Source organism: Pseudopodoces humilis, chromosome 9, assembly GCF_049639895.1.
Source record: "Pseudopodoces humilis isolate 2021_Gansu_Grassland_sample_001 chromosome 9, ASM4963989v1, whole genome shotgun sequence".
In the NCBI taxonomy this organism is placed as follows: domain Eukaryota; kingdom Metazoa; phylum Chordata; class Aves; order Passeriformes; family Paridae; genus Pseudopodoces; species Pseudopodoces humilis.
Window position 1 is genome coordinate 28,325,217 of NC_142208.1, and position 23,880 is coordinate 28,349,096.

General features: G+C 47.2%; 1 protein-coding gene across 3 annotated transcripts in view; it reads right to left on the bottom strand.

The window, feature by feature from the left end:
* Positions 1 to 19,513: 19,513 nt before the first annotated feature.
* The window catches only part of CCDC186 (coiled-coil domain containing 186), a 35,513-nt gene continuing 31,146 nt past the window's right edge, over positions 19,514 to 23,880 (bottom strand). For all 3 annotated transcript variants that reach the window (XM_005520759.3, XM_014250436.2, XM_014250437.2), the window contains exon 16: positions 19,514 to 23,393. In XM_005520759.3, coding sequence (XP_005520816.2) covers positions 23,310 to 23,393 — 84 coding nt within the window. In that variant the 3' untranslated portion in view covers positions 19,514 to 23,309. The remainder of the gene's footprint in view (positions 23,394 to 23,880) is intronic.

Here is a 23,880-nt window from a genome sequence, read left to right on the forward strand (position 1 = left end):
AAAAAATTGAATTCCGATTATTTCCAAGACCAAAGCGTGGGGCATGGGACAAACTTTTGACAGAGATTGGGACCAGGGCAGCTGGAAGAGCAATTCCTGTGGATCTCAGCACCAAACTGTCCTCAAATGCAAGAGAGTGACATGGCTACAAGCCAGGGACAGTGGAAAAAAAATTCCCAAGGAGGAGCAGCTCTGTTTCCCAGTGTGTATGTATGAATCCCAACACTTATGGGCACCACTGAGCTGTTGGGGGCTTGTGAGCAATCCCCATCATCTGTGTCTGCTGGTGAATGGTGCTTAGCTGCTTTTATTCCTGCACACTTCACTTACGTGGGAGCAAGGAATGTGGTGATAAAAAGGCTGGAATGGTTTCAGTTCTGGATAGTTTCCATTAATATATTTGTCGTTGTATAATGCTGCCATCACAGTACAAAATCCAGTAAGGTGCCTCTTAGGAAGGTAGAACTTCTCTACATAGCTGTAATTAGGTGAGTGGGGCTGTGGAGCAAGCTGGGCTTTGATCAGACAATTTTTAATTGCACCAGATGTGTTTGGGCTATTGCATGGTACGAATTTCTTTGCCTTTAGGTTACAAGGCACCTCATAAATTAAATGGTTGATGTTGTCAAATGCATGCCATTAGCACTCGGAGCAGATAATCCTTCCCATGGCCTCATCAGAGTCTATCTCAGAGCCTGTCTCCAGATAAGGGCCTGGAAGAAGAACAATGGTGCTCCAGCTCCCAGGGGCCTCCACTCTTCTGTTCTGTGCTTCAGAGAAGAAAAATTATCATTATCTGCATGGCTCAAGCTCCCTTTGAAATGCAGTTATTTTTTACTCATACACTCCCAAGTATTTTTTACATGATATCAGTGAGAAACTTGAAACCCCCTTTGAGAAGAGAAAGATTTCCTGCAGCCCTGCTACTAAAGAAAATAGATAGATCAAGTAGTAAAGTTCAATGACTTACTTAGCGTTAAATAAGAAAGAGAATAATGAATTGGATTTTGTGTGCCTGGTTTTCCTCTGCAGGGAGCAGTCAGGCTAATGGATTTTCATTGCCTTGTGCTTCTGTTCATCAGCCTAGGTGAACTCAAAACACTCTTGCCTTTTTGTGTTCTCCTTTCTCTGCCCACTTGTCACAACTTCAAACATTTGGAGATTAGCAAACACATAGATTTGTTGCCATCAGCACCACCTTGACTGGGGAGGAAAACACAGGGTTAACCCCCTGCACCCAGTGATGACTTTTGGCTGCATGGGCATCTGTATTTTATGCCTGGTAGCTGTTAAGTAGACAATTCCTTACCTAGGGTGGACACTAGTTTCCTACTATTATGAATTCAGGCTGTAACGTCCTTCAAAAAAGACATTATTTCCCCACTGGGTTCACCAAATATTTGTTGGGTCTCCAAACCCTCCTCTTTGTTTACAGGCTTTGCCAAACATGCCGTAAGGATTTTACTGGGGAAGGAAGGGAGGTGGCGGAGGAGGAAACGATTACAAAGCTATTTAACATAAACAACTTTCTCCTGTAAACTCCAGACACGGCTTGGCCAGGAAGAGGTTAAAGCTAGGGGGTGGATGGGGAGACTCATTAGGGCAAAGTAATAAATGCCAAATTGAAAAGCCCAGGGAAAGACACAAGGGAAGAGATGAGCTGACCCTAAATGGGACCCTAAATGGATTCCCTGGCTTGCTGGAAGCCCTCTGCTGCTCTGACCTCGGGGTTTGGACCTGGTTCCTCCCTAAGGCATGCCAAAGCTGGGGGATGCTCAGACAGAAATCCTGCAGAACTGATTGGGAGTCATATTTCAAAGGTGAACCTGAAAGGTTTCTACAGAGCCAGAAATTGCTACTTCCTGCCCCAAACCTTTGCTGGGTCTGCCAGCGCTGCCCAGAGCCAGGGAGCTGCTCTCTGCCCACTTGGAGCAGGATTTCCGTTTTCCTACCAGCCTTGGTGCCTCATGCTTTGTGATCTAGTTTTTGTCTGAATGGGAAATGCATAATGACAAACTGTTTAAACAACTTATGGTACAAGGAAACTTGCTGGAGTAAAGTACAGCACTCTAATTTATTTCCAAGGAAGTGATGCACCCTCCAAAAGCACTCCACTCAAGTACTGCAATTCCAAGTGCAGGTTAATTGCTGGCCATCCTCAGTGCTGCCTTCAGCCCTCATCCAGGCTGGTACTCAGGCACAGTTGAATGCCTGAGGTCCAGGGAAGGTCTGGCTGTTAGAGCTGTGCTGACTTGCTTTGCTTGTGTGGGTAATTCTGGTCATCCTGGTGCTGGGGAAGGAGAGCCCAGGAGCCACAAAAGCCACAGAGGAATTTTCTTGTTCTATTTCCAGCCCTGCTTTTTAAGACACAAAGGGCTTCAGATCAGATGCATTTCTGAAGCTTATCTGTGTGAATATTTCACTGCTTATACAAGCAGAACAAAAACCTTCAAACCTTCTGAGGTCTATCCATCAAGAGCCTTATCTTCCCGTGTCACAATTTGGCTCCTGGCTGATGTTGCTTGGAGCCTCCTGCCACCAGCTTCCCATCTTCCCTCTCTGTGCTGCTCCACAGCATCCTCCGCAGCCACCCTGTGGTCACAGGCTCCCTGCCACTTCAGCGATGGCCTCTGCACTGCATGCAGGAGCAGCAGACCTGTGCTGCTGCATGCTCTGCAGCCAGCCAGCATCCTGATGAGCTGCATTTGTGCTGCTGCATCACAGCCCATCATCTGCATCCCCCCCACACACACGCAGAGTCTGGGATACAGCCAGAGCCACGGCCAGAGCGGAGCACACCAACTCTGCCTGGCCCCAGGAATGAAGAACATTTGTCTTTTCTTACGGGATATTAATGAAGCTTGGATAAAGGAATGCTGTCTCCTCTAACTGAGCTTCCAAGACTGAAATATCCAAGGAGAATACTTCTGATCCTCTCCCACCTGGAAGCTGCTGGTCCCCTCTGGCAGAGGCACCACTGACGTGGGGCTGCTTAGAGATCTCAAGGAGCACCTTAAAAACCCAGGCAGGCTCTCCCCCTTTGTAGCTGAGCATGGTACCTGAACCACTGGGAAGCACCAGGAGCATGGCAAGAACACAGGAGAGGCATCAGCATCATCAGCCATGTGTGAAATTCCTGGCCAAGTAAAACAGCTGCATAGTCAGACTTCGTGCCCAGTTTGTGCCCTGTGCCATTGAGCAGGACAGTCTCTGCAGAGCCTTGTGCTCAGTACCAGGGCCACAGGACTTTTCTTGCTTTGAAGCTGAGCTGGCACAAGAAGTTGTCTGCAGCCATCCTGTCAGAGCCATGGCCAAAAACAACAGGGTGAAGACTTTGGAAAGAGCCACCCATCCACAGTGTAACTGATTTGAACCGGGGACCTGCCTGGCTCAGGGCTTGAGAACAGCTTTTACGCGGGTCAGAGGTTGAAATCCTGAGCACCACGGTGGGGATCAGAGACCTCTGCTGCTTGGTACTGCCTGGACTCAGCCCAGATGTAGACAAGCTTCAGCATCAGGGTGGCCTCTTCCAACAGGGACCATTTTCCTACAGTCCTTTTCACAGGAAAAATTAATGTGTGCCCTGTTTTTGCTCTCCTCCCTGTGGTTTTAATTTTTTTCTCTGTTTTGATGGTCAGAGAGGTAAAGCTAATTCCCATCTCAAATAAAACAATTAATTTGTCTCAGTAACAAGAGGCTAAATGTACTTTTTATACTGTGGTGTATGATAAGCTATTTATAAATTTCATATCACTGCTGGATCCTAGTCAGAGTTTAAAATAAAGTTTTAATTTAACCATTGTGTTGACAGATATGATAAATACATTTTTTTTTTCTATAAAACCTAATTTCAGCAGTGTTTTGCAAAAATCATTAGAAGCTAAGGATTATTTCCCTGGGCTTTTTTTTTTTTCTTTTGCTTTGTTTTTCTCCATGTTCCAGTGTTTAGTTTAATGTTACATTCCATTATAGGAAAAAAGTAAAAATTTTGTCTGTGGTAATTTGTTCTCCAAGGCCTCTGCTTAAGAGATGGAAGGATTTTCCTGAGAAGACCAATGGAAAGAGGCATCAGCTCATGTCACAGAGGCCTTGGGGCAGCTGCAGCACCTCTCTGAGGTAGAACCAGCTCTCAGAGCACTGCTGCAAAGCCCACTGGCAATTTCACAGTGATTGAGCAAATCTTGGTATTTCAGGTGACCCCACAAGAGAGCCAAGAGGGCACAGTGGGGCAGGTTTCATGTCTGGAAGCTGAGTTTAAAACACAAGTCTTCCATCTACAGGAGGGTTGCATTCTGTGTCCCTTCAAAATTTTTCTGGACCCTCTCCAGTTTCCCTGCTTCCCCACATCAACAGCTTTGAAGAAGATGTCTCTTTCTGCAATCAGTCATTTTCATTCTGCACTAAACAGCTCTGACATCAGCTACCATTGTATTGTAGATGCAAATGCAGCACAACAGAGCCCTACATGTTGTGAGGTGAGCGGGTCAGACACTGTCCTGGAACAACAGAGAAACAAGAAATGTTGAGAAGGAAAAAAAGCTTGTTTTAAAGTGTTTTAAAGCTGCTGTCTGTCTTCTCAGCCTTGCAGTTTACAGCCTGTACTTCTCATGCTGCCTCCCTGTTAGACAGACAAACAAGAGATGAAGCTATTTGGGGAGCAAGTCTGTGTTCTGCAGATGTGAAAATACTGACACTTGTGTCTATATGGACTGGCCTTTGTCGGTGAGGAGCTTCCAGAAGCTCAAAATACCCAGGAAAGGAGCATGCAGAAGGGGAGAGAGGTCTTCTTCTGGTGGGCTGCCATGTCTCTCAGGCTGCTTTCATGGTGATACCCAGAGGACGTCATTGATGCAGCCAGCTACAATAATCCTTTCAGTGGGAGCAGGTGCTGGGGGATAATCCTGCTGTTTTCCTTGGTCACAGTTCTCTTCAGTCACTAAGACAGAGCAAACAGGATTATCACAGCAGCCATTCAGGAGGTGAAGTTTTTGGTGGCGCAAGCCCAGGGCTCTGTGGACATTTATTTCCGAGGGAGGTGCTGGCTTTGCAGAGCAGTCTGCTGGCTGCTCACGAGGCTCTCACTCACACTGCCCCTCAGGGATGAGGGATGAATCCCAGGTGCCAAGCTCCTGCTCTCTACAGCTCTCCCAGGATATGCCTTCCCCAGTATCCTGGACATGTGTGGGATGGAGGCTGCCCAGCTGTGCATTGTCCCAAAACCTAGCTGGGCCAAGGCACTGGAAAAGGAGCTGGGGGAGGACAAGGGGTGCCAGCTCTGCTTGGGTTGCCAAATTTTCTGTAGCCAAGAAGGTTTGAGGCACTACAGACACCCTGGGGGTTCACAGTGACCCAGTCTGACTCTGAAACTTCAGCTCTGTGCTTGTGTAAGTGCAGACTCGTGCCTCCAGCAGACTTTAATGTATTGTCAGGTTTTATTTTAAATCCCTGGAGTGCTGCACTCATCCACTCCCTCCCAGCCCATCTCCACTGCTCTTGGACCAGCCTGCACCCCTGGTGACTGTCCTTGCCATGCAAAGCCAATGCCTCTCTGCTCCTATTTCACCTCCTTTTGCTCTGCTGATAACAACCCCTGACCCCACCGTGTGATTCCCTTCTCCACCAGGGAAGGGAGGGCACGTGAGGTTCTTGGAATCAGCCTTCACACAGCCTCTGTGCACAAACACCTGCTCCCCACTATTGGTTTGCTTCAGGACTTCCCTGACCTCTGATTTCAGTATCAGCAAAGCAATTGATCTTGGCTTCACGGTTTTGTGGCAATCTGGGCCCAAGGCTGTTTTAAATAGCAAACTACGAAATAAACATTTGTGTACAGCATAAAGACACTGAACTGGAATAGAAACCCAGGACGTGCCGGGTTGTCAAAGCTGCAGCTTGCAGCCGTGCTGATAAGGCAGCTTCCAAGAAATCACCCAGCCCTTGAATTCTAGAAGCTCTCTCTTCCCAGGTCAACAACCTTCTATGGACTCAGTCCTGGTGTCACTCTACAAGCAAACACAGGCCAGGCAGGACCTTCTGCATATGGTACAAAACAGAGAACCTGTGTTGCTAAGAAGGGGACCAGGCACTCTCTGGCATAGGAACCTGAAACACACAATGAGAAGCACATTGGTAACTCTGGCAGTTTGGGAAAGCACAAGAAAAATGTGTTTCAACTTCGTTCTTCTTTGGGCAAGCCTCCTTTTCTCAGAGGGGCTGAAGGTGGTGTTGGCTGAGCTGCTGCTCTCCCCGTGCCAGCTGTAGGGTGCAGTGCTGCCACATTTGGGCTCCCTCCATGGTCTTCCCTCTTCTGGAGGAGCACTCCACCAGCTCTGCATCCAGGCTGCTCCTCTGCTGCTCCACACCCTGCTTTTGGCCAGCCTTGACTTCAGACAGGAACAATGGCTCTTTGGAGAGCAGATTTGCCAGAGCATCCCACAGCTCTGTTAGTAAAAGCCTTCAGTGTGGCTCTAGTGGGAACACAGGCAGGGCTAATTGGACCCAGTTGTTCGGCTCCCTCATTTCACAGGGGTGTTTTAAAATATCTTATGCAGGTGCAGGAGTTGACACAACAGAGCATACACCGTGCTAGAGTCTGTCCAGCTTGTGTGTAAACACCACTAGTCCCCTTTTCAAACTCTTAGGAGTTGTTTCATAAACACAAAATACTTCACTTAATTTCCAAACCACGTGGGGTTTTCTCAGCCGGGCCAGTGGTGGAGGACACAGCACCAGCCCCGTGTCCTGCAGAGCAGCCCCAGGTCCCTGCCAGGGCTGGCAGCAGAGCCAGGCAGAGGCTACCACCTGCTGGGCCCTCCTTGCTGACTGCTGCTCAGAACCTCTCCACGGTGCCACTTGCTGCCTGGCAGGAACACTGTGTGCATGGCACAAACCCCTCTGGCCAGCCCTGTGTCGCTATCAGAGCTCTGGACACGTAAGCCTTGTAAGCAGTGAGGATGCTTAGTCAGTAGCTTTGGGCACCTGACCTGTTTCTTGCTCATTTTTTGTCTTCCAGAGTCTGTTTCTCTTCCTTATTGACCCCACAGAACAGGGTCATCTTTCTGAACTGAAGCAAATTGCTAGAATTTTGCTGAATTGAGGAACCTGTTATTTCCCCAACGAAACTTGCTCCTACCAAAAACCAAAATGACTCCTCCAGCAGTCCATAGAAAGAGGGAATAAAATTAATGTATACTGGATGGGGACATGCCTGAATTTGTGTGGGATCCCACACTTGCAAGGGGAATCTGGAAAAGTCTTCATGGGAAACACCCTTGCATGTTTAGGGCTCTCCACATGAGCTGGTGGCAGCGCGAGGCGCCAGCTCTGCCGTGCAGTGTCACCGTGCAGGCAGCACTCACGAGCAGCCAGGACAGCTCACAGGGCTGCTGCTTTGGGGAGAGTGCAGAGCCTGGCCTGGGCAATCCAGGAAACACAGGGTCATGTTTGTCTCACTCAGGTGAGTTCTGTAGCTGACCCTGACTCCTGCAGACTTGAGATTAAGGGACTTGGCACCTGTTCTGTATGGGCGCTTTGTGCATCTTGCAGTGCCGAACACTCGCTGCTCCCAACCTCTCCAAGGGGCTCGTGATGCTGCAGCACGTGCATTTCTGGGGCAGAGACTCTGGTTTTGCACCAAGCACACTGAATGCTATTGACATAGTTTCTTGATTGAGCCTTTTTTGTTTGAGTTGCTCTACCAAGCTGCACTGAGCCTCAACAGGGCATGCTGGCCTGCACCATCAGGCTTCATCTTCCCAGTTAGCCAGGCTCCGGGAAAATCACTGGAAGGACTCCAGTGGCTTCAAAATAGGAGTTGACTCATGCCCCATGAGATCAAAACAAAATGTCTCTGCATATGAAAAAATATTATGGAAACTGTATCATTCATGCACGAAAGCCACACTTCAAATTTATCATATAAAATAATATTGTAAATGGAAAGAAAAAATTGCACAAGGCCTGGTGTGCATGAAAATTATTGGCATGTGAAAATGTCTCTTCCCATAAACACAGCTGTGGTCTGGTACACAAGCAGGCATCCAGAACAGGGAAGCTTAGTCCCTTTCTTCTCTTCTTCAAAACTCTCCTGTTCTGTAGGAGTAATTAATTTCCAGACTCATCCCTTGTATTGCCAAGAGTGACCCAGAGCAGAGCTTAGGCTGGAGTGACCATTATGAGGTGGTGTGGCAGTGTGACAGGCATTTCAGGAACTCACAGATAAAGCAGCAGCACCTGAGAGCACTGCCTGGGACAGAGGTGGTGCTCAGAGCACCCACGGCCAGGCTGCAGCTCTTGGCTCACTCAGGTCTTCGTGGGAGCTCTGAGTCTGGGGTCAATCCCAGCCCACTGGAGCTGGCCAGGACGTGGCCGTGGTGCTCAGCAATGCAGAGACCCCGCGATTCCCTCAGCCGACATCTGCGGCTTGGTCACATTCCAGCAAGAGCTGATTGCCACGCTCCAGGGAGCAGGATTTAGCATATCACCTTGAGGAGACAAGCAGAGGATGCTTCTGCAGGCACAGCAAATGAAACTCTAAGGGAAAAAATGAATTAATGTGGGTATTAACCAGCAATTTGTCATACAGCCTCTAGAGTCAGCTTCTGATGCTGTGAAGTGTGCCGTGAAAAGCAGTGGATGTTTCTGTACCTCCTCTGGCTTCTCTGAAGCTCTTCAGCACTGGGAGCAGGTGGATACCACCGAGCCTGTTCACTGCTCAGCAGTGGAGAAGCTGGGATGAGCACTACGGCTGCTGCTGCTGTCCCACCTCTGTGCAGGGCCATGGGGCAGACTGCAGCTCAGGTTTCCCTCTGTGCCATGCTTCCCTCCCTGGGTGGGAACGCCAGGAGCTGGCTGAGGGCACTGCAGAGGTGCTGTCTGTCCCCTCCTGGGCTGGCCCTGACACATTTATCACTCTGTAGTGCCTCAGTGTCCCCTCCCTGTGACACCCCTGTGGCAGAAGGATCCCACCACACACCCTCCAGCAGCTGGGCCTGAACATAAACACAGTCAAGAGTCCAGCGACCCAGAGAGCCAAGTGAAATAACCCACCTGCATCATTTGTCCACTGTTGCCACAAAGTTACCCATTTTTCCCCAAAGGACATGCAGTTCAACACTGCTGGCCACACTGTGCAAGCCCATCACTGATCCCCATGCTTACAGAGAAGAAGAGCTGTGAGATGGCTGAGAGGACTTCTGGCTCTCATGGTCTCCTGCCCCAGTGTTACGGGGCGACTGTGGAACCTTCCTCAGCCAACTGGGCTCTACTGGTTCCCTGCTGGAGCAGAGAGCTGACTGACTGACCCACAGCTGACACCAGGAGATACCCAGCTGCGATGACTAAACTCTTCTTACATTCCAGAAATCCGACAAATAAATGTTTCTTGAAAATAAGCTGGTGTTTTGTTCTGGGAAATGAGCAGACCATCTTCCTGGTTGCTTGTGTGCAGAGGGCAGAGCCTTGCAAGGACCTGCAGGGCACCAAGCAGCAACACCAGCATCTTGCTTGCCCTCCCTCCCAGCTGGCCTCTCCTCCTTTGATGAGTTTGGAACGAGCTCTGGAGGTCTAACTGCGGAGAGTAATGATGTGTGAAAGCTCACTTTCATTTTTCACTCTACTTTTTTGGAAGGTGGAACATTTTAGAGTTGACAGTACCATGCTAAAGCCATATGAGGCAAGTAACTATTTTTAACCAGATGGAGACTATCTGAGAGTCTAGTGCTGGATCATTTCAAACAAGGAAGAAATCATGGAATCAAATGTAGGAGTGGGAGGGATGGGGGTGGAAGGCTTTTATCACACACTTATTCCAATAACTGTCCAACTGCTTCAAAACTTATGACCACTTAACTGAAAATGCCTGTCGGGTCACTTCAAGTAGTGGCTGCATTTTATGAAATGCTCTGAGAGAGAGGCAGCTCCTCAGGTTAGAGCAGCTTGAGAGGCTCCCTGTGCTCAGCAACCCCCTTTGCATCCTGCAGCATGCTCTGAGCTGTGCCGGATGGGAGAAGACACTTGCCCATCTTGGCACTGCCCTTCTCTGGACCCCCATCACCACATACTAGATGGGTGCAATGTGCTCAGCTCTTCTGAGGCCACAGCCTGAGGTGAGAGGAGAAAGGGTGGTCCCAGCCCTGTTCTGGATGTCCTTCCACCTGACAGTGAAAAGCACTGCTTCTGCCTCCCTTGCTCAGAACAGAGGTGGTGCTCCACATAATGAGAGTTTGCCAGGTGAAATTTGCCTTGTGGATAAACTGAGGAATTTTCGTCACATTTCCTTTATCTGACACACCTCAGAATTGCGACAGCAGGACTTTCTCACTGGCAGCCAAGGACTAAGGCAGCCCCTCACACAAAGAAAGGGAGAACCAGGTTACAACTGCCTGACAGGACACGACCTAAATGGTGTTAGAAACCTGTCACCCTATTTGTGTGAATGCACATTTACAGGCACTCAGAGCACAAAGGGTGGTGACCACACACTTGATGTTTAGCTTTGTGCTGAAGTCTGTTTAACTCTGTTGCAGGTGCAGCATTGACTGGTTCCATGCAGGAATGTGGCACTGCTTGGGCACACCCTGGTGCCAAAACAAGGGTTGGGAGGAACATTTCTGGATCAACCTCGCCAAAAGTGAGGCTTTGTGGTCTGCAATGTTTTCCCACTTTGCGAAGGGAAATTGAACCTTCTTCCTTGACCTAGTTTGGTACTTGGCCACTTCTCAGTACCACCACAGTCATGAGTGGGATACGTGCCCTTAGCCCCCTTTAGACAAATCTCTTGGCTCTGATTTCCCAAAATCTGCTGTTCCTGGGATCCTCTACATTGAGAACAAAGTCAAACCCTGCCCTGGCTTTGCACTTCAGCATGGCTGGGGCAGGGTGTGCAAAGATGACACAAAGGCATTGTGAAGTTCCATGTCTGCTTGTCACACAACAAAACATAGTCTCTTAATCTGGGGAGACAGAGAAGTTCAAATTAACTTTCTCTTCCAAGCCATCAAAATCATCTACAGAAGGAATCTTGCACATTTAGAGTACTTTTAGCTCCCAACTCAGTGACACCTGAAAAGAACATATTGTCCATGGTAGGTAGGCTGCAACTCTCTCCAGCATTTGCTGCACTGCAATTGTCTCTGCAACATCCTAAATGTGAGCTATGAGACCAGGTGGACATTCTGGCTGCAAAGACACAGGCAAATTTAGCAAAAGGGACAGGATACATCCCCTTTAAAAGGAGTCAGGGTCAGCATCTTCATCATGGAGAGTGGAGTTCGGGATAAATGATGCATGAAACTCAATGTTTTTAAGAAGAGTTGTGACCTGAGATGGACATAGCAGAGGCTGCTGCCACCTGCAAACGCCTCTGCACACCCTGGTTGTCACTGCTGTCACTGCAGCTGTCACCTTGTGGCTTTGCTCTTCCTGTGCAGAGAACAGCAGTGAGCAGCAAGGCTTGCAGTGTTCCCTGCTATGTCAAACGCAGCACAGGCTGCCGAGCTCACATGTGGGCTGTGACACTGTGGAGAGAAGACTTGCATCTTCCATGGGACTTGGCTTTCACTTGGGATTCCCATCCATGGAGAAGCTCAGAACTTCCTTCCTAGACCTTCTCATCTCCTTTTGTCTGGTTATTTCTGACTCACCCCTCATCCTGAGGCAGGGCTGTGGGGAGGTGATGGCTCCTGCTCGGTGTCAGCCCAGCCAGGCAGGGCACAGCCCAGCCTGCTGCCAGGCTGACCTGGGCCTTTGGCTTGAGGAAATGCCTGCTCGAGCTGATGTCACTGGACTGGTGACGTACTTGCACACCACGTGTGGCTTGTCCCATCCCTGCCCCTGCAATCTTGAGTAACAGGGACTGACACATGTTTTTTCCAGAAAGCAATCTCTTCAGATAGAATTAATTCTGTGATTTCCAGGTGCTTCCTCCTCCACACAACTGATGAAGACTTCCTGAAGCTAACAGCCAAGGCTGCTCAAAGCCAGGACATTTAAATTAATCTTTTGTTCTTGGGGACTTTCTGTAGCTTGATGGCTCTGGGTGCTACTTCTTTCTCACTCACAGACCCAAACAGATCCTAAAGCTGCCAGCAAAGAGGGTTTTTAGGGGGAAGAGGAGGCCAGGGTGGGAAGTGGCTTGTCTGTGGCTTTGAGACTGTGGGGTGGCTCCACCGAAAGCTCTTTGCAAAAGCCTCCCTGTAGAGCTGCTGTCTGTGTGTGGGGTGAGGGCAGCCTGTGAATCCAGCCTGGGGTCCACCACAAATGGCCTCAAATGAGCCTACAGCTGCACCCCAGTGTCTGAGTCACCAGGAGACCCTGAGGATGTGGTAACTGAAGGTTGTGTTTAAAGGCACCAGATGACCTCTCCTTCCCAATTTGAGAGGGTGCTTCTTGAGAAGGATGCTTGCTTTTGAGCAACTCTGAGTCCCGTAGGTTCTCTGTGCATTAAGGGGAACTGAGATTTTGATGGGAACACCTTGTGTTGTGCGTCTGTTTCCTCTCTCCCACTTATCAGGGGTTGGATCATGTTGCTTATTTTAAAGTCTAAAATGCAGATGAAGCTGTGAAGCATGAACAATAAATGCTACACGTCAGCAGATACCCAAGAAGCACATCCCATTAATAAGGGGTGATGAGTGAATAAAATGCCTTTCACTCCCTGATCAAGAAATTTTTATTCACTGTTTTTTAGCATAATTTAGTGTTGGGTCTGAGCCAGAATGTTTTTATTTTTGTGTGGATCTACATTTGCATTTTCTCATGGCTGTTCTATAACCTGACTGCATTGCCATTATATAAATGCTGGCATCACAACATTTTCAGAGCCTGTAAAAGGCATGGAGCAGAAATCTAGAGAACATACCCCACACCTGTGTCCTACCTCCAGTGCAACTTATCTTAAAAGATACAACCCCTCCTGACACTGATCTCAAAGATCCCTTGGTAAAGTGTATTTCTTCTTTTTTTCAAAAAATGCTAAGCATTTATTTATCCAGCTTTTTGCTTGAGCAAGAGGCAGTGTCCTGGTGCTGAGCTGTGTCTTTCTTGCCTTGCCCTCCTCACCAGGCACGTCTGTCCTAGTGGGGTTTTTAAATGTGGAGGATTTTAAACTAACCAGTATAAAATGTACATGAACATGAAGCCTTTGTGGCTACTGCAGTATTACCCTTAAGGGACAGGCCTGGTTGATGCTTTCAGTGAGGTCAAGTCCCTCTTCTTACCTCTGGTGTTACTTGTGTCTGCCCTTGTGCCCTTGCTTGCCTGCCAGCCGGGAGGTCGACACCCCTGTTACACAAGTGAATGTCGTTGGTGTTTTCCTTCTTGATTGTTCTGTGTGTAATTTGGATTCCACGAGCAGCACTGAGCTTATGTCATTGTATCATTTTAATGGTGTTTTTCTTGGCTGCAGGTCTGATTTTCTTGGCCTTGCAGTTAGGGCATCTCTGCAGACATGGACACTCGATAGCTGCAGGCGCCGCTTCCCCTTTCGCGCACCTTGCGCTTGCCTCGTGAAACCAAACTGCAAAGGACCGGCTTTGCAATTCCTCCCTTGCCCATTCACAGTGGCCAACACACTCCCCTGCTCCTTTCATTTTCACGTATCAGTACTAGGATTAAAGTTGTTACTGTTCTACATGAAATCTTCCAAGTTTTCATTACAGCAGTGCCTAGAAGATGCCTGCAAGGATCAGGAAGAATTTGTTCTGCACAGGCAAAACCCAGCACTCCTGGTTGTCAAGTGCTTCTGCTGTAACCTTCACATGGGACAATAAAGGGATAAGGACAAGAAAATCATCAGGAAATGATGGTGCAATATTACCCTTCATGATAGATGCATATGCTTGGCATCAGTCATTTTCAGATTTTTGTCAGCAGCTGTGGAAAGGGTTTTCAGAGAAACTTGGAAGGCTATCTAGGTGCTTCAGAGTGGTCACATTTTGCTTGACCTTTTCTGGGTGCACATCTTCCCAACAGAATGAGTTTGGGACTGTATTTTTTTCCTGGGCTGTTTAGCAAAGCCATTCCTTATTCCTGGTAGCTCTGCTTTCAAGGTATCTACAGCAACATAGGTACCCTAAAACAGTAGTGCAGGGCTCTTGATGGATTCATGCAAATCCTCACATTTTTTATTCCCTTCCTTGAAAGAGCTGACAGTCAAATCATACATGTATGTTTTGCAGTTGAGTTGTGTTTTCTTATATACTACCTATTATATTTCTTGCCTGTGCTGTTTGTAAAAGAAAAACAAAGCAATCAGCTCCCCCCAAAGCAAGCTCTTTCTCCTCTAAACCCATGAAAAGTTAAAATCTGCATCTTTATTTTCTCTCCACCTGCACTTCTGCTTCTGTGCTCTCTGCCCAGGGATGGTCCCTGCACTGCTGTGTCCTGCTCCTTGGAGGAAACATGATGTCAGGAATCACAAAGCTGAGTGAGGTCTGGCAGGGGTCCCTGGCTCCCACACAGGCAGTGAACTCCCAGAAGCATGGAGAGGAAAGAGGGAAAGGGAAAACTGATGAGGCTGCGAGCCGACACACAGACTGGAACAGGCAGAAGCTTCTCAGAAGGAACCTCCAAAGTAAATACGATTGTGCAAGCCATTTCTGCACCACGTTTCCAAAGAGAGACTTTTCTGTTTCCCTTTCCTATATGGCCACTCAGAAGTGCATGTCTGGATGCCCCAGGGTTGAACAAAGAGAAGTTAAGACCATGCTGTCAGCTGCACTCCAGATCTGGGCATGCAGCACCCTGAGCTCATTCTGCAGAGGAGAAGGAAAGCCATGACACTCCAAAAGCAACTAGGGTTTGCTCTTGTGCAAGGATGGCCTTTCTAAAAAATAATTTCTCTTTCTCTCCATGCCTCAGTCTTTAACCAGTTAGCCAGTTTCCTTCCTCTCCCCTGTATGTTGATTTTAGGCCTTTTTGGGGGACAAGCAGCATCCCCCAGGAGAGGGACTTGGGGGTGCTGGTGGCTGAGAAGCTCAGCATGAGCTGGCAGTGTGTGCTGGCAGCCCAGAAAGCCAGTCATGTCCTGGGCTGCATCTAAAGGAGTGTGGCCAGCAGGCCAGATTCTCCCCCTCTGCTCCACTCTGGTGAGACCCCACCTGGAGCACCCCTGCTATGAAAACAGGTGGAGAAAGCTGGGATTGTTCAGCCTGGAGAAGGCTCCAAGGAGAACTGGGAGCACTTTCCAGTACATAAAGGGGCTACAGGAGAGATAGAGAGGAACTTTTTATGAATGCTTGTAGGGATAGGACAAGGGGGGGGGAATGGCTTCAAATTGAAAGAAGGCAGGTTTTGCTAGATATTAGGAAGAAATTCTTTACTGTGAGGTTGGTGAGGTACTGGCACAAGTTGAACAGAGAAGCTGTGGATGCCCCATCCATGGAAGTGGTCAAGGCCAGGCTGGATGGGGCTTGGAGCAACCTGTTCTAGTGGAAGGTGTCCCCATGGCAGTGGGCTTGGAAATAGATGGATTTTAAGGCCCTTTCCAATCAAATGATCCTGTGATTGTATGACATGAGGGATCAGAACCCCAGCTGACCTCACTGGCAGCTGTGTCTGAGGAAGGTTCCTCACTGGTCCCAAGGCATCCACACACAGAGGATGGTGGCCAGACAGGAGCTATTCCTCTGTGCCTCATCCAGCCCAGTGGTGATGGAGCAACAGCACAGGAGCCTGTGAGCCTGCTCTGAATCATCCTCTGGAAGGCCTTCACTTCCTTGCTCTCTGATCCAAGGCTGCTTTCTTGGCAGAGGCCTCCCCTCAGCAGTCAGTGGTAAATTCACTGCTTTGGTTGGTTGGTTGGTGTTTTTCCAGTGTTTGCTATGATACACAATTAATGAAACGTAAGTACCTCCATTTACTGCTCTCTAGAGAATCCCTTGGAATACAAGCCCTGGCCTTTGGGGACATTTCTATTGTTTCAGCTGCCACCAAAGCCAAGGGAAGCTAAATCACGCAGTGTGATGGGAGGGAGCTCACCTGCCACTGTGCCCTGGCATTGCTTGCAGTTGCCTGAGCACTGTCTTTAATGACAGACACGCCACAGTAGCTCTGGCATTACAAGGTGACCACTGCCCGCGAGGTCTGGGCTCTGTCCCCAGCCCAGGCAAGGTCAAATCATTTTGAAATAGTTGACTGATCTTTCAGCATCAACAAGCAGCCTTGGAAGACTGCAAGGAAATTCTGAGAGGGGGAAATAGTTTGACATAATTCAGGTAAACAAAAAAAAAGCAATCTGCAAGCCTCGTGCTACAGGCCTACTGCCAAATCTGCCACGTCTCTTTTCCAAGGGCTTCACCTGCCTGAGGAGCAAAGGTGACTCAATCCAATCTGTGTTGTCAGGTCCTGGTTTAGAGGTGTGCCTCTATTTTTGAAGTGCCTGTATAATAGTCATTCTCTGCTGGCAGGAGGCCTTCTTTATGCAGTTGGTATTGGGGTTGGACAGCCCAAGAAAGACCATGAGGGCTCCCAAGCACAGTGTCCCAGGTACCTGGACTGATGGCTGCTCTCTTTAGCAGGTTGGTTTAGGAAGCAGAGACTTTCCTCTGCCAACCCTTGCTGATGGAAAACACCTGCTTGGCACTAGCTGGATCTTTCTAGATCCCAGAAATGTCTGATTAAAGCCAAGCAAAACAAGGGGCTGTGGATTCTGGGGGAGGTTGTACCTGGAGCTGGGTTTCACTGCCAGCTGTCCTGCCTTGCTCAAGGCACGCTGGCTGTGCAGCACAGAGGATGTGGGAGCTGTGCAACCACCTCGGACAACCTGCAGGTCACAGAGCAGCATTGCCAGGGAAAACAAATACCCTTGTTTGCCTCAAAAGGCTGAGCCATTACCTGCAGTGCACCAAGAGCTGCTAGGACAGCTTTGGGAGCAGGTGGATAGGCAAAGACCTCACTGTGGGACAGTCCTGTTCCCTGTGCCAGCCACCCCCACGGGTTTGAGTGAGCCCTGGGTCAAAGCAGACACGTGGCAAGGGGAAGGGACAAGGAGAAGGGCACCACAGGTTTGGTTGTCAGCAGCCTGTGTCACTCCACATGTTAAGTCCATGAGAAGCTGGCAGCAGCTCATTCTGATTTCTCATTTTATCTCATGGCTGAAGATCCCTTCTCCAAAGGGGTGAAGCCCTTAAATACTTTCAACAGTCCATCTAATCAATCTTGCTCTGATAATTTAATTACTAAGATGAAGCCAGGGCAGTTGATTAGTACAAGCTACTTACAGCACGAACAGGTCAGAGCTCTGAGCCCAAGTTCAGTTTTTTTCACCTCTTTGACTTGAAAAGTTTTCAGAGAAATTTTCAGGACCACAACACAGGTCTGACCAGCACAAGGTCTGTTTTTGCAGGCATATGCTGCTTTTACCCAGTGTTGATATAAGTAATTCTCACCTTCCTCCTCTCCCCTGTACCAGGCACTGACTATAGAGTTACAATAATTTAAGATCTATCATTTTCAGAGTATTTTTAACCACTTCCTTTCACAGTGCAGCCTCACAACCCCTTCTGCCTGGCTGCAGATCTCAGAATAAACTGCCTTGCATTTGCACCCTGCTTCAACACATCTCCAAAGGCAGCAGCAGTTCCCAAGAAGTGTGGGTTGGATGGCCCAGGGCAGGGTTTAAGGACACACCAACCACCCCAGAGCAGGCAGCAGTGCCTGCTGGGCTGGGCTGTACTCACCTACCACGTGTCAAACACCAGCACACTTTGGTCAGAGCTCACAGACTTGGTGCTTTCATTTGCTGCTTTTCCTTACTCCACACACACAGGATTATTTTAAAGTAGAAACTTCCTAAGAAGCTCTTAGACATTCATAGGACTTGGCCTGTTGTGAGCAAGGTGCTTCACTTGAGGCATTTGAGCAGCCCTGCTGAGATCAGTGGGCAGCTGCACATGGTCAAGAGCCTGGTGAAACCCAAGGGCCAGAGATTTCCTCTACTATAGGACATCTCCTGGAGCAGAACAGCAACAAACACATCTAACAGCATATTTATACATGTTAGATGAGAACAACTTGTTCAGCAGTGCTCTGCTACTGCAACAGTTACATTTATGCATGCAAAAATCCCACAAAATGTGGCACAGACCCACTGTGGTTTGATGCAAAATAGCCTAAAAACAACCACAACAACAAAACCTCCAGCAGAGCTCGCTATTAAAAATCCCCTTAAAATAAAGCAAAGAGAGAGAGAGAAAAATGGCAGTGATGATTTCCTCATTCACAATCAGCCAAAGAGAACTGCTAGCATCTGGTTAGATATTTATCACACGGTAGCTGCAGCATCAGGCTGGCTCACTTCAGCACCGAGCACTTCACAGGTGCCGTGAGACCCCTTCCTCTGCACACAGAGCTCAGCTGGGTCAGGCTCGGACACAGACCCAAAAACAGGGCTGGGAACTTGTTTGACAAATGGCCACCTGAAAATAGCACCAAAGCAAAAATTAGTATTTGAGGAAGCTTAGCTTCAGGCTGTTGTTTCCAAGCACCAGCATTACATACTCAGGAAGCACAAATAAACCTTGATTTTTGGTCATACCTGTCCAAACAGGTATACCAACTATACCTGCTATGGAAAATGGAAAAAGCTGGAAGAAAAACTGTGAGCTGCAAAACAACTTCAGCATAGGGTCATGCAGGTAACTGTAACCAGAAAAATTACTGGGAGCCCTTGGCCTGGTCCTGGGAAGCTTGAGGCTGTTTGCCATTGAATTTCAGCAAAAGATAGGACACCCCCTTCTCTCATTTAAGGTTCTCTGGGAGATACTAGAACAAAGTCCATGAATTATCCCCTTCCCTGTATTCATTTTCCCTTTTTCTGGCTCCCTGCAAGGGCAGCACAACCCTTATGAATGCCATTCCCAGGTTTTTAATATAAGCAGTGCCAGCAACCAGACACGATCACTTAGTATTTTTATTAAAAAATACAACCATGGCTAAAAAACAAACTCTGTTAGATCTCTACAAGAGAATAAATAAATCAGAGGGGAAAATGTGGAGATACAGCCAGGGAGCCACTCCTTGATGCTGAGACTGTGGGAGTCCCATAACTCACATTGTGGAAGGAAAAAGCACCGAGGGCACTCAGAGGGACTGCAGCCCTTGACTGCAGCACAGCTGCCGCCTGTGCAGCGCATTCCCAAGGGAGGAATACAGTGGGAGAGGTGTTTTTCCCGGCTGCGCTGTTCCTGCCAGTGGCAGTACCGGAGAAGAGGCACTGCCACCTCTCGTTTAGCAGCTGCAATAGGCGAGCAGGGGCTGGCAGCCAGCACGGGAGGGGCAGAACCCTGCAGCACTGCTCCCATTCCCTGCTCAGTCAGACCCATTCGAGGGCAACAAGATGGGTTTTGGCAAGAACAGGCTGCAGGAAGTGCAGCTGCTTCTAGCCCTGAGTTTGTTCACAGGCATCACGAGCTCCCACCCAGCACAGACCCTGCTGCCACCCCACCCTGAGAGCTGCCAGCACAACTGGAGCCAGGCAGCAACAAACAGTGGGACAAATCAGAGCAAACCAGGCTTTCATACATTTGTATGTTTATTATTTCAAAGTACAGTATATACACAAGGTATAGCAATACCTTTGAAAACTTTATACAGAAACAGGTATCTACAAAATTAAATCAACAGACATTTTGTGTATAGGACTTACACACAAAGATTGGAAGAATCAACAGCTTCAGTTAGAACACAGAAATGGGAAGGAAAGACCCATCCACCTTGGAAAAGTTCTAGATACCACCCAGCTCCCTCTGCAAGGCAGCCACCTGTCCCTGGTGAGACAGGGCACACCTGCTTCCCACCCACTGCTGGTGTTCACAGTCACAGTGACTGGCACAGGGAGGGTGAAGGCTCCTTGGGACAGGCCTTGCCCTCTGAACCCCTCCCTAGATTCAGGTCTCTGCAGCATGTGGACACTCAGTTTTACACTTGATGCACTGGAAGCCAGGCATACAGTTTTTAAAATTTTTCTTCTTCAGTTATGAACAAAAACACTCTAATTAAAAATATTTTAAGAGAGATACTATAGGTGTTGCCAGCAACAAGTGAAGATAATGAGAAAATGTTCAAGGAAGAAATCAATCTCCAGTTTTCTGGACACTATAATTAAAAATATTGCACAAGTCAGTATGGCAACAAGCCAGTGATTTCTATAGCATAAAATGGTACTCTTCAGGTCAGAGGGTCTGGCTTCTGACAATGACAGTGCTGGATTTTACAGAGGGTGGAAAAACATAGGCAGCTTTTTGTAGGGCCTCTAACAACATCTGTTTGTGCGATGTTTGAATTAAAAGAGCACCCTGAGTATTTAAGAAACAGATGTTTAAGCTTGTAAGACACAACCAGCCACAAGCTTGGAATTTTCAAAAGCAGCCTGTGGCAATTACACATCTAATGGACACTGAATTTCAGTGACAGGCATGTAGCTACATGCTCCAGGCTGCCTTCATGATTCGTTTATGAATCTACCAGTTTGTCTCTAAAATTCAGTTTATCTGAGGACAGTTTTCAGATTAATCATACAATTTCCAAAACAAGGTAAATGGGATGAGATTGCTACACAAGCCTCGCACCAACCCTGCACCAGCTACTGCTCACCTGTGTGAGCCACACCACACAAACACCTTTCCACAGAAAGTGTTCTCACTACTCCACCAACAGCATCACACTCCTGACAAGCTACCCCATGGAAACAGGACCAGCAACACTTTATGGCTGATACATCATTGCCTCTCAAAAAGGAGGAACATCCTTATGCCAAGTTGCTGGCTGACCCCATCAGGTATTCATCACACCCCGTGCTGACTGGAGAGTCAATGTGCAAGCCAGAATGACTTTTCCATCTCTAACAGATACGTTTAAGGTAACACCTGTGGATGACAGCTTTGGTCCATGAAAACACCGTGCACGATAAACAAGGTGGTACTTTGGCTGCTTTGTGTGTCTCCATAACCAAGGAATAAAAAAAGTCTGAGAAGTTATTAGTGCTACAAAGAGCAAGCAGCATTTCCAGCAGGGCAGGAGGACAGCTAACTAGGTTTCTCAACTTAAAAGGAGAAACAACCATGGCAAAAAGAAATAAGAATTTTGACAAAGCCATTGCACTGATTCCATCTGCACCACACCCCTCCTTCATTCACACTGTACACCTGGAGAACATACATTAAAAGATTACAATATTAACATGGTATCTAAAATACTGGAGTCATTCAGCTGAATGCCTGAAAACATCCAGAGATCTGGTACGTTAAAGCATGAAAACACAAATATACAAGAGCTAAGCTATGTTTTAGCATGCAAATTGTTCTAAAGTACTTTCTCTCAGCAGAAGAGCCAAGCTCAGTCATGAGCAACTGTCTGTTCGCTTCCTGGAAGCTGTGACAAAATCTGTTTCAGCAGAGCCAGGTATTTTCCTCTTCACATCACTTAAACAACAGTAAAGCAGAAGTAGTCCCATCACTGGACTGGCCCAAATTTCTTAACATCTCAGATAACCATTGCCCTCAGGAATTAGAAAAATAGATGTGTAAAAACCCACCCAGATTAAAGACTTGCAGTTTCTATATAATGCTTGCTCAGGTTTTACACAATTTGCTCCCATTCTCCCTTTCTAAAGGAATATTTAATCCTTTGACTAGGAGGTCGCCTTGAAGGGACCTGATCAAGGATCTTGAAGCTCTCTGGACCACAAATCAAGTCTTGATCCCACAAGGACTTTCAGATATGCCTACCTTTAGACTAACAACGAAATCCCACTGTCTTGAACCAAACTATTCAAATTAAATTAGGTTCTTTTGCTCTATTTATTACAAAGCTCAGGCAACTCAGTGGCATCTGAAAATAGAGTTCACATCCCTAACTCATTCAGTCTGATCAATTATCCTCTATGCTGCCAAATTCAGGTCCCTCATTTTGTGTACGAGGCAAACAGTACCTGCAGTAAGACATTCTCCCCACACCCCCCTTTTTGATTAAAGTAGGCAAAGCATTGTTATTGTAAATGTACATTGACTTTTTTTCATGGCAATAGGAAGTTCAAGTATTTAACAAAAACCTGAAGTACGTATTTACATGGTGATCTGATCAATTGATTTTGGTCAAAAGGTGATAGATACAGAAACTACACATTCACTTGCTGGAATAAAGGTATTTCAGATCCAGTATGTTACTCATCCTGGAATTAAAATGTGGACATGATGTGACTAAACCAAATCTTGTTACCTTGATACTCTTCCTCCATCACCCTCTCAGCCACGAAGGACTAAGTAACAGTTTTCAGTTACTTTGACTAACTAATTCCTCTTAACAGTAAAATCAACGAGGGGCAGAGATTTCTGTGCCACTTTCACAGTCCAACAATTGATTAAAATCCCATTTAGATCTATTTCTTACCATTATAGTCACTAGTTGGTCTAGCCACAGCTAATGAGAAAATTTCATTAGTTTCCATTTGTCTTTGAGAACAGATGCAACCACCATGTCTCCATGTACTTACATAGATTTACAATGGGCAGCTTAAACTCCTTAAATGCTGTTAGTTATGCAGAAGCCCAGAAAACTTTATTAACCAATTATCTGATATCAGACTTCTTTTGATCCACATGTCTAAGAATCAAGGGTTTACAAGATTTGCCAAACTGACATTGGTTTCAACTACATGAACTCAAGAACTGAATCAGAACACTTTCTAATTCCTTAGTTTTACTGCTGTTTCACTCCTCTGGAATAAAGAATTTCACCAGTTGAATGTTAATCTAAAGCAAAAAATATGCAGTATCATGGCCACCACTTAAAAACCCAAATTTTGTAACAAAGCATTACTCCATGCATGTGTCAAAAATGCTTAAATCAACCCAAAGATCAGAAATAATATGCAAGAAAGGAAACTAATGTCTGAAAGCCCTTAAAGCTCAGTAACACCGGATATGTTCAATAGCAACTAAGACATAATTGGCTTTATTTTTCTTTTCAAGCTCCATCATTAAGAGACCAATTAATTACACAGTGCAGAAATTAAAATCTCATGGCAACTCACTCCAAACATTCTGCACTGCAAAGCGTCTGTATTTCATATAGAGGTTTCAGGTAAATGTAGTGTGCAGTGAATTTCAGCAGTGCCTCAGGCTGGTACTGGGTAGACAGAACCACACAGATGCCAAACCCTGTTGATTTCTTACACGAGTGAGCCTGTGTGACCGAAGGCTTCTTCTGCAAAAGCCCAGATGCTTGTGCTGGCAGGCAGAATGTAAAACACAGTGGTCTGTAGCACCTGCCTTTTCTGCATCTTCACATTGGTTAGTCCCCAGAAGCTTTAGTTATGTCTTCTTTATTCTCTGTTCCAGTTCATGCTTGTGTTTAATAAGTCGTTCTATTTCTGTTCCCAGAGTTTGCAGGTTTTCCTTTGTGGGGGGGAGAAAAATGATAAGGTAATTTATACAGGGAAATTAGTCCATCAGCACAAAATGCACTAGTAAGTCAAAATTACTGTTTATGTCAGCAGGTTGATACTTTCAAGTATTCAGAACAAATGCAAATAATTAGAGTCAGAAGAATCCAAACTTATTTCAACAAAAAACTCAAAGCTCTTGGCAATCCTTTTTTGCAGTTACCAGTATTCTACAGGATGTCTAGAAGGTAGAATGCTCATTCCCCTAGCATTCAGGAGGAATGATAATTACAGGAAGAGATCTCCAGCTTGTGCAGAACCCTGCAGCCCAGCTGGCAGCCTGCACACCGTTTTCCAGCCTGTCACCTCTCCCTGGCAGCAGATGTGCTGCCCCAGCAGCTCAAGAGGGCCAGGCAGGCAGAGCCCGTGCTCCTGGCTCCACACGCCCAGGGCAGAGCATGGAGAGACCTACCCTGCTGAAGGCACAGAACTCATTTCAA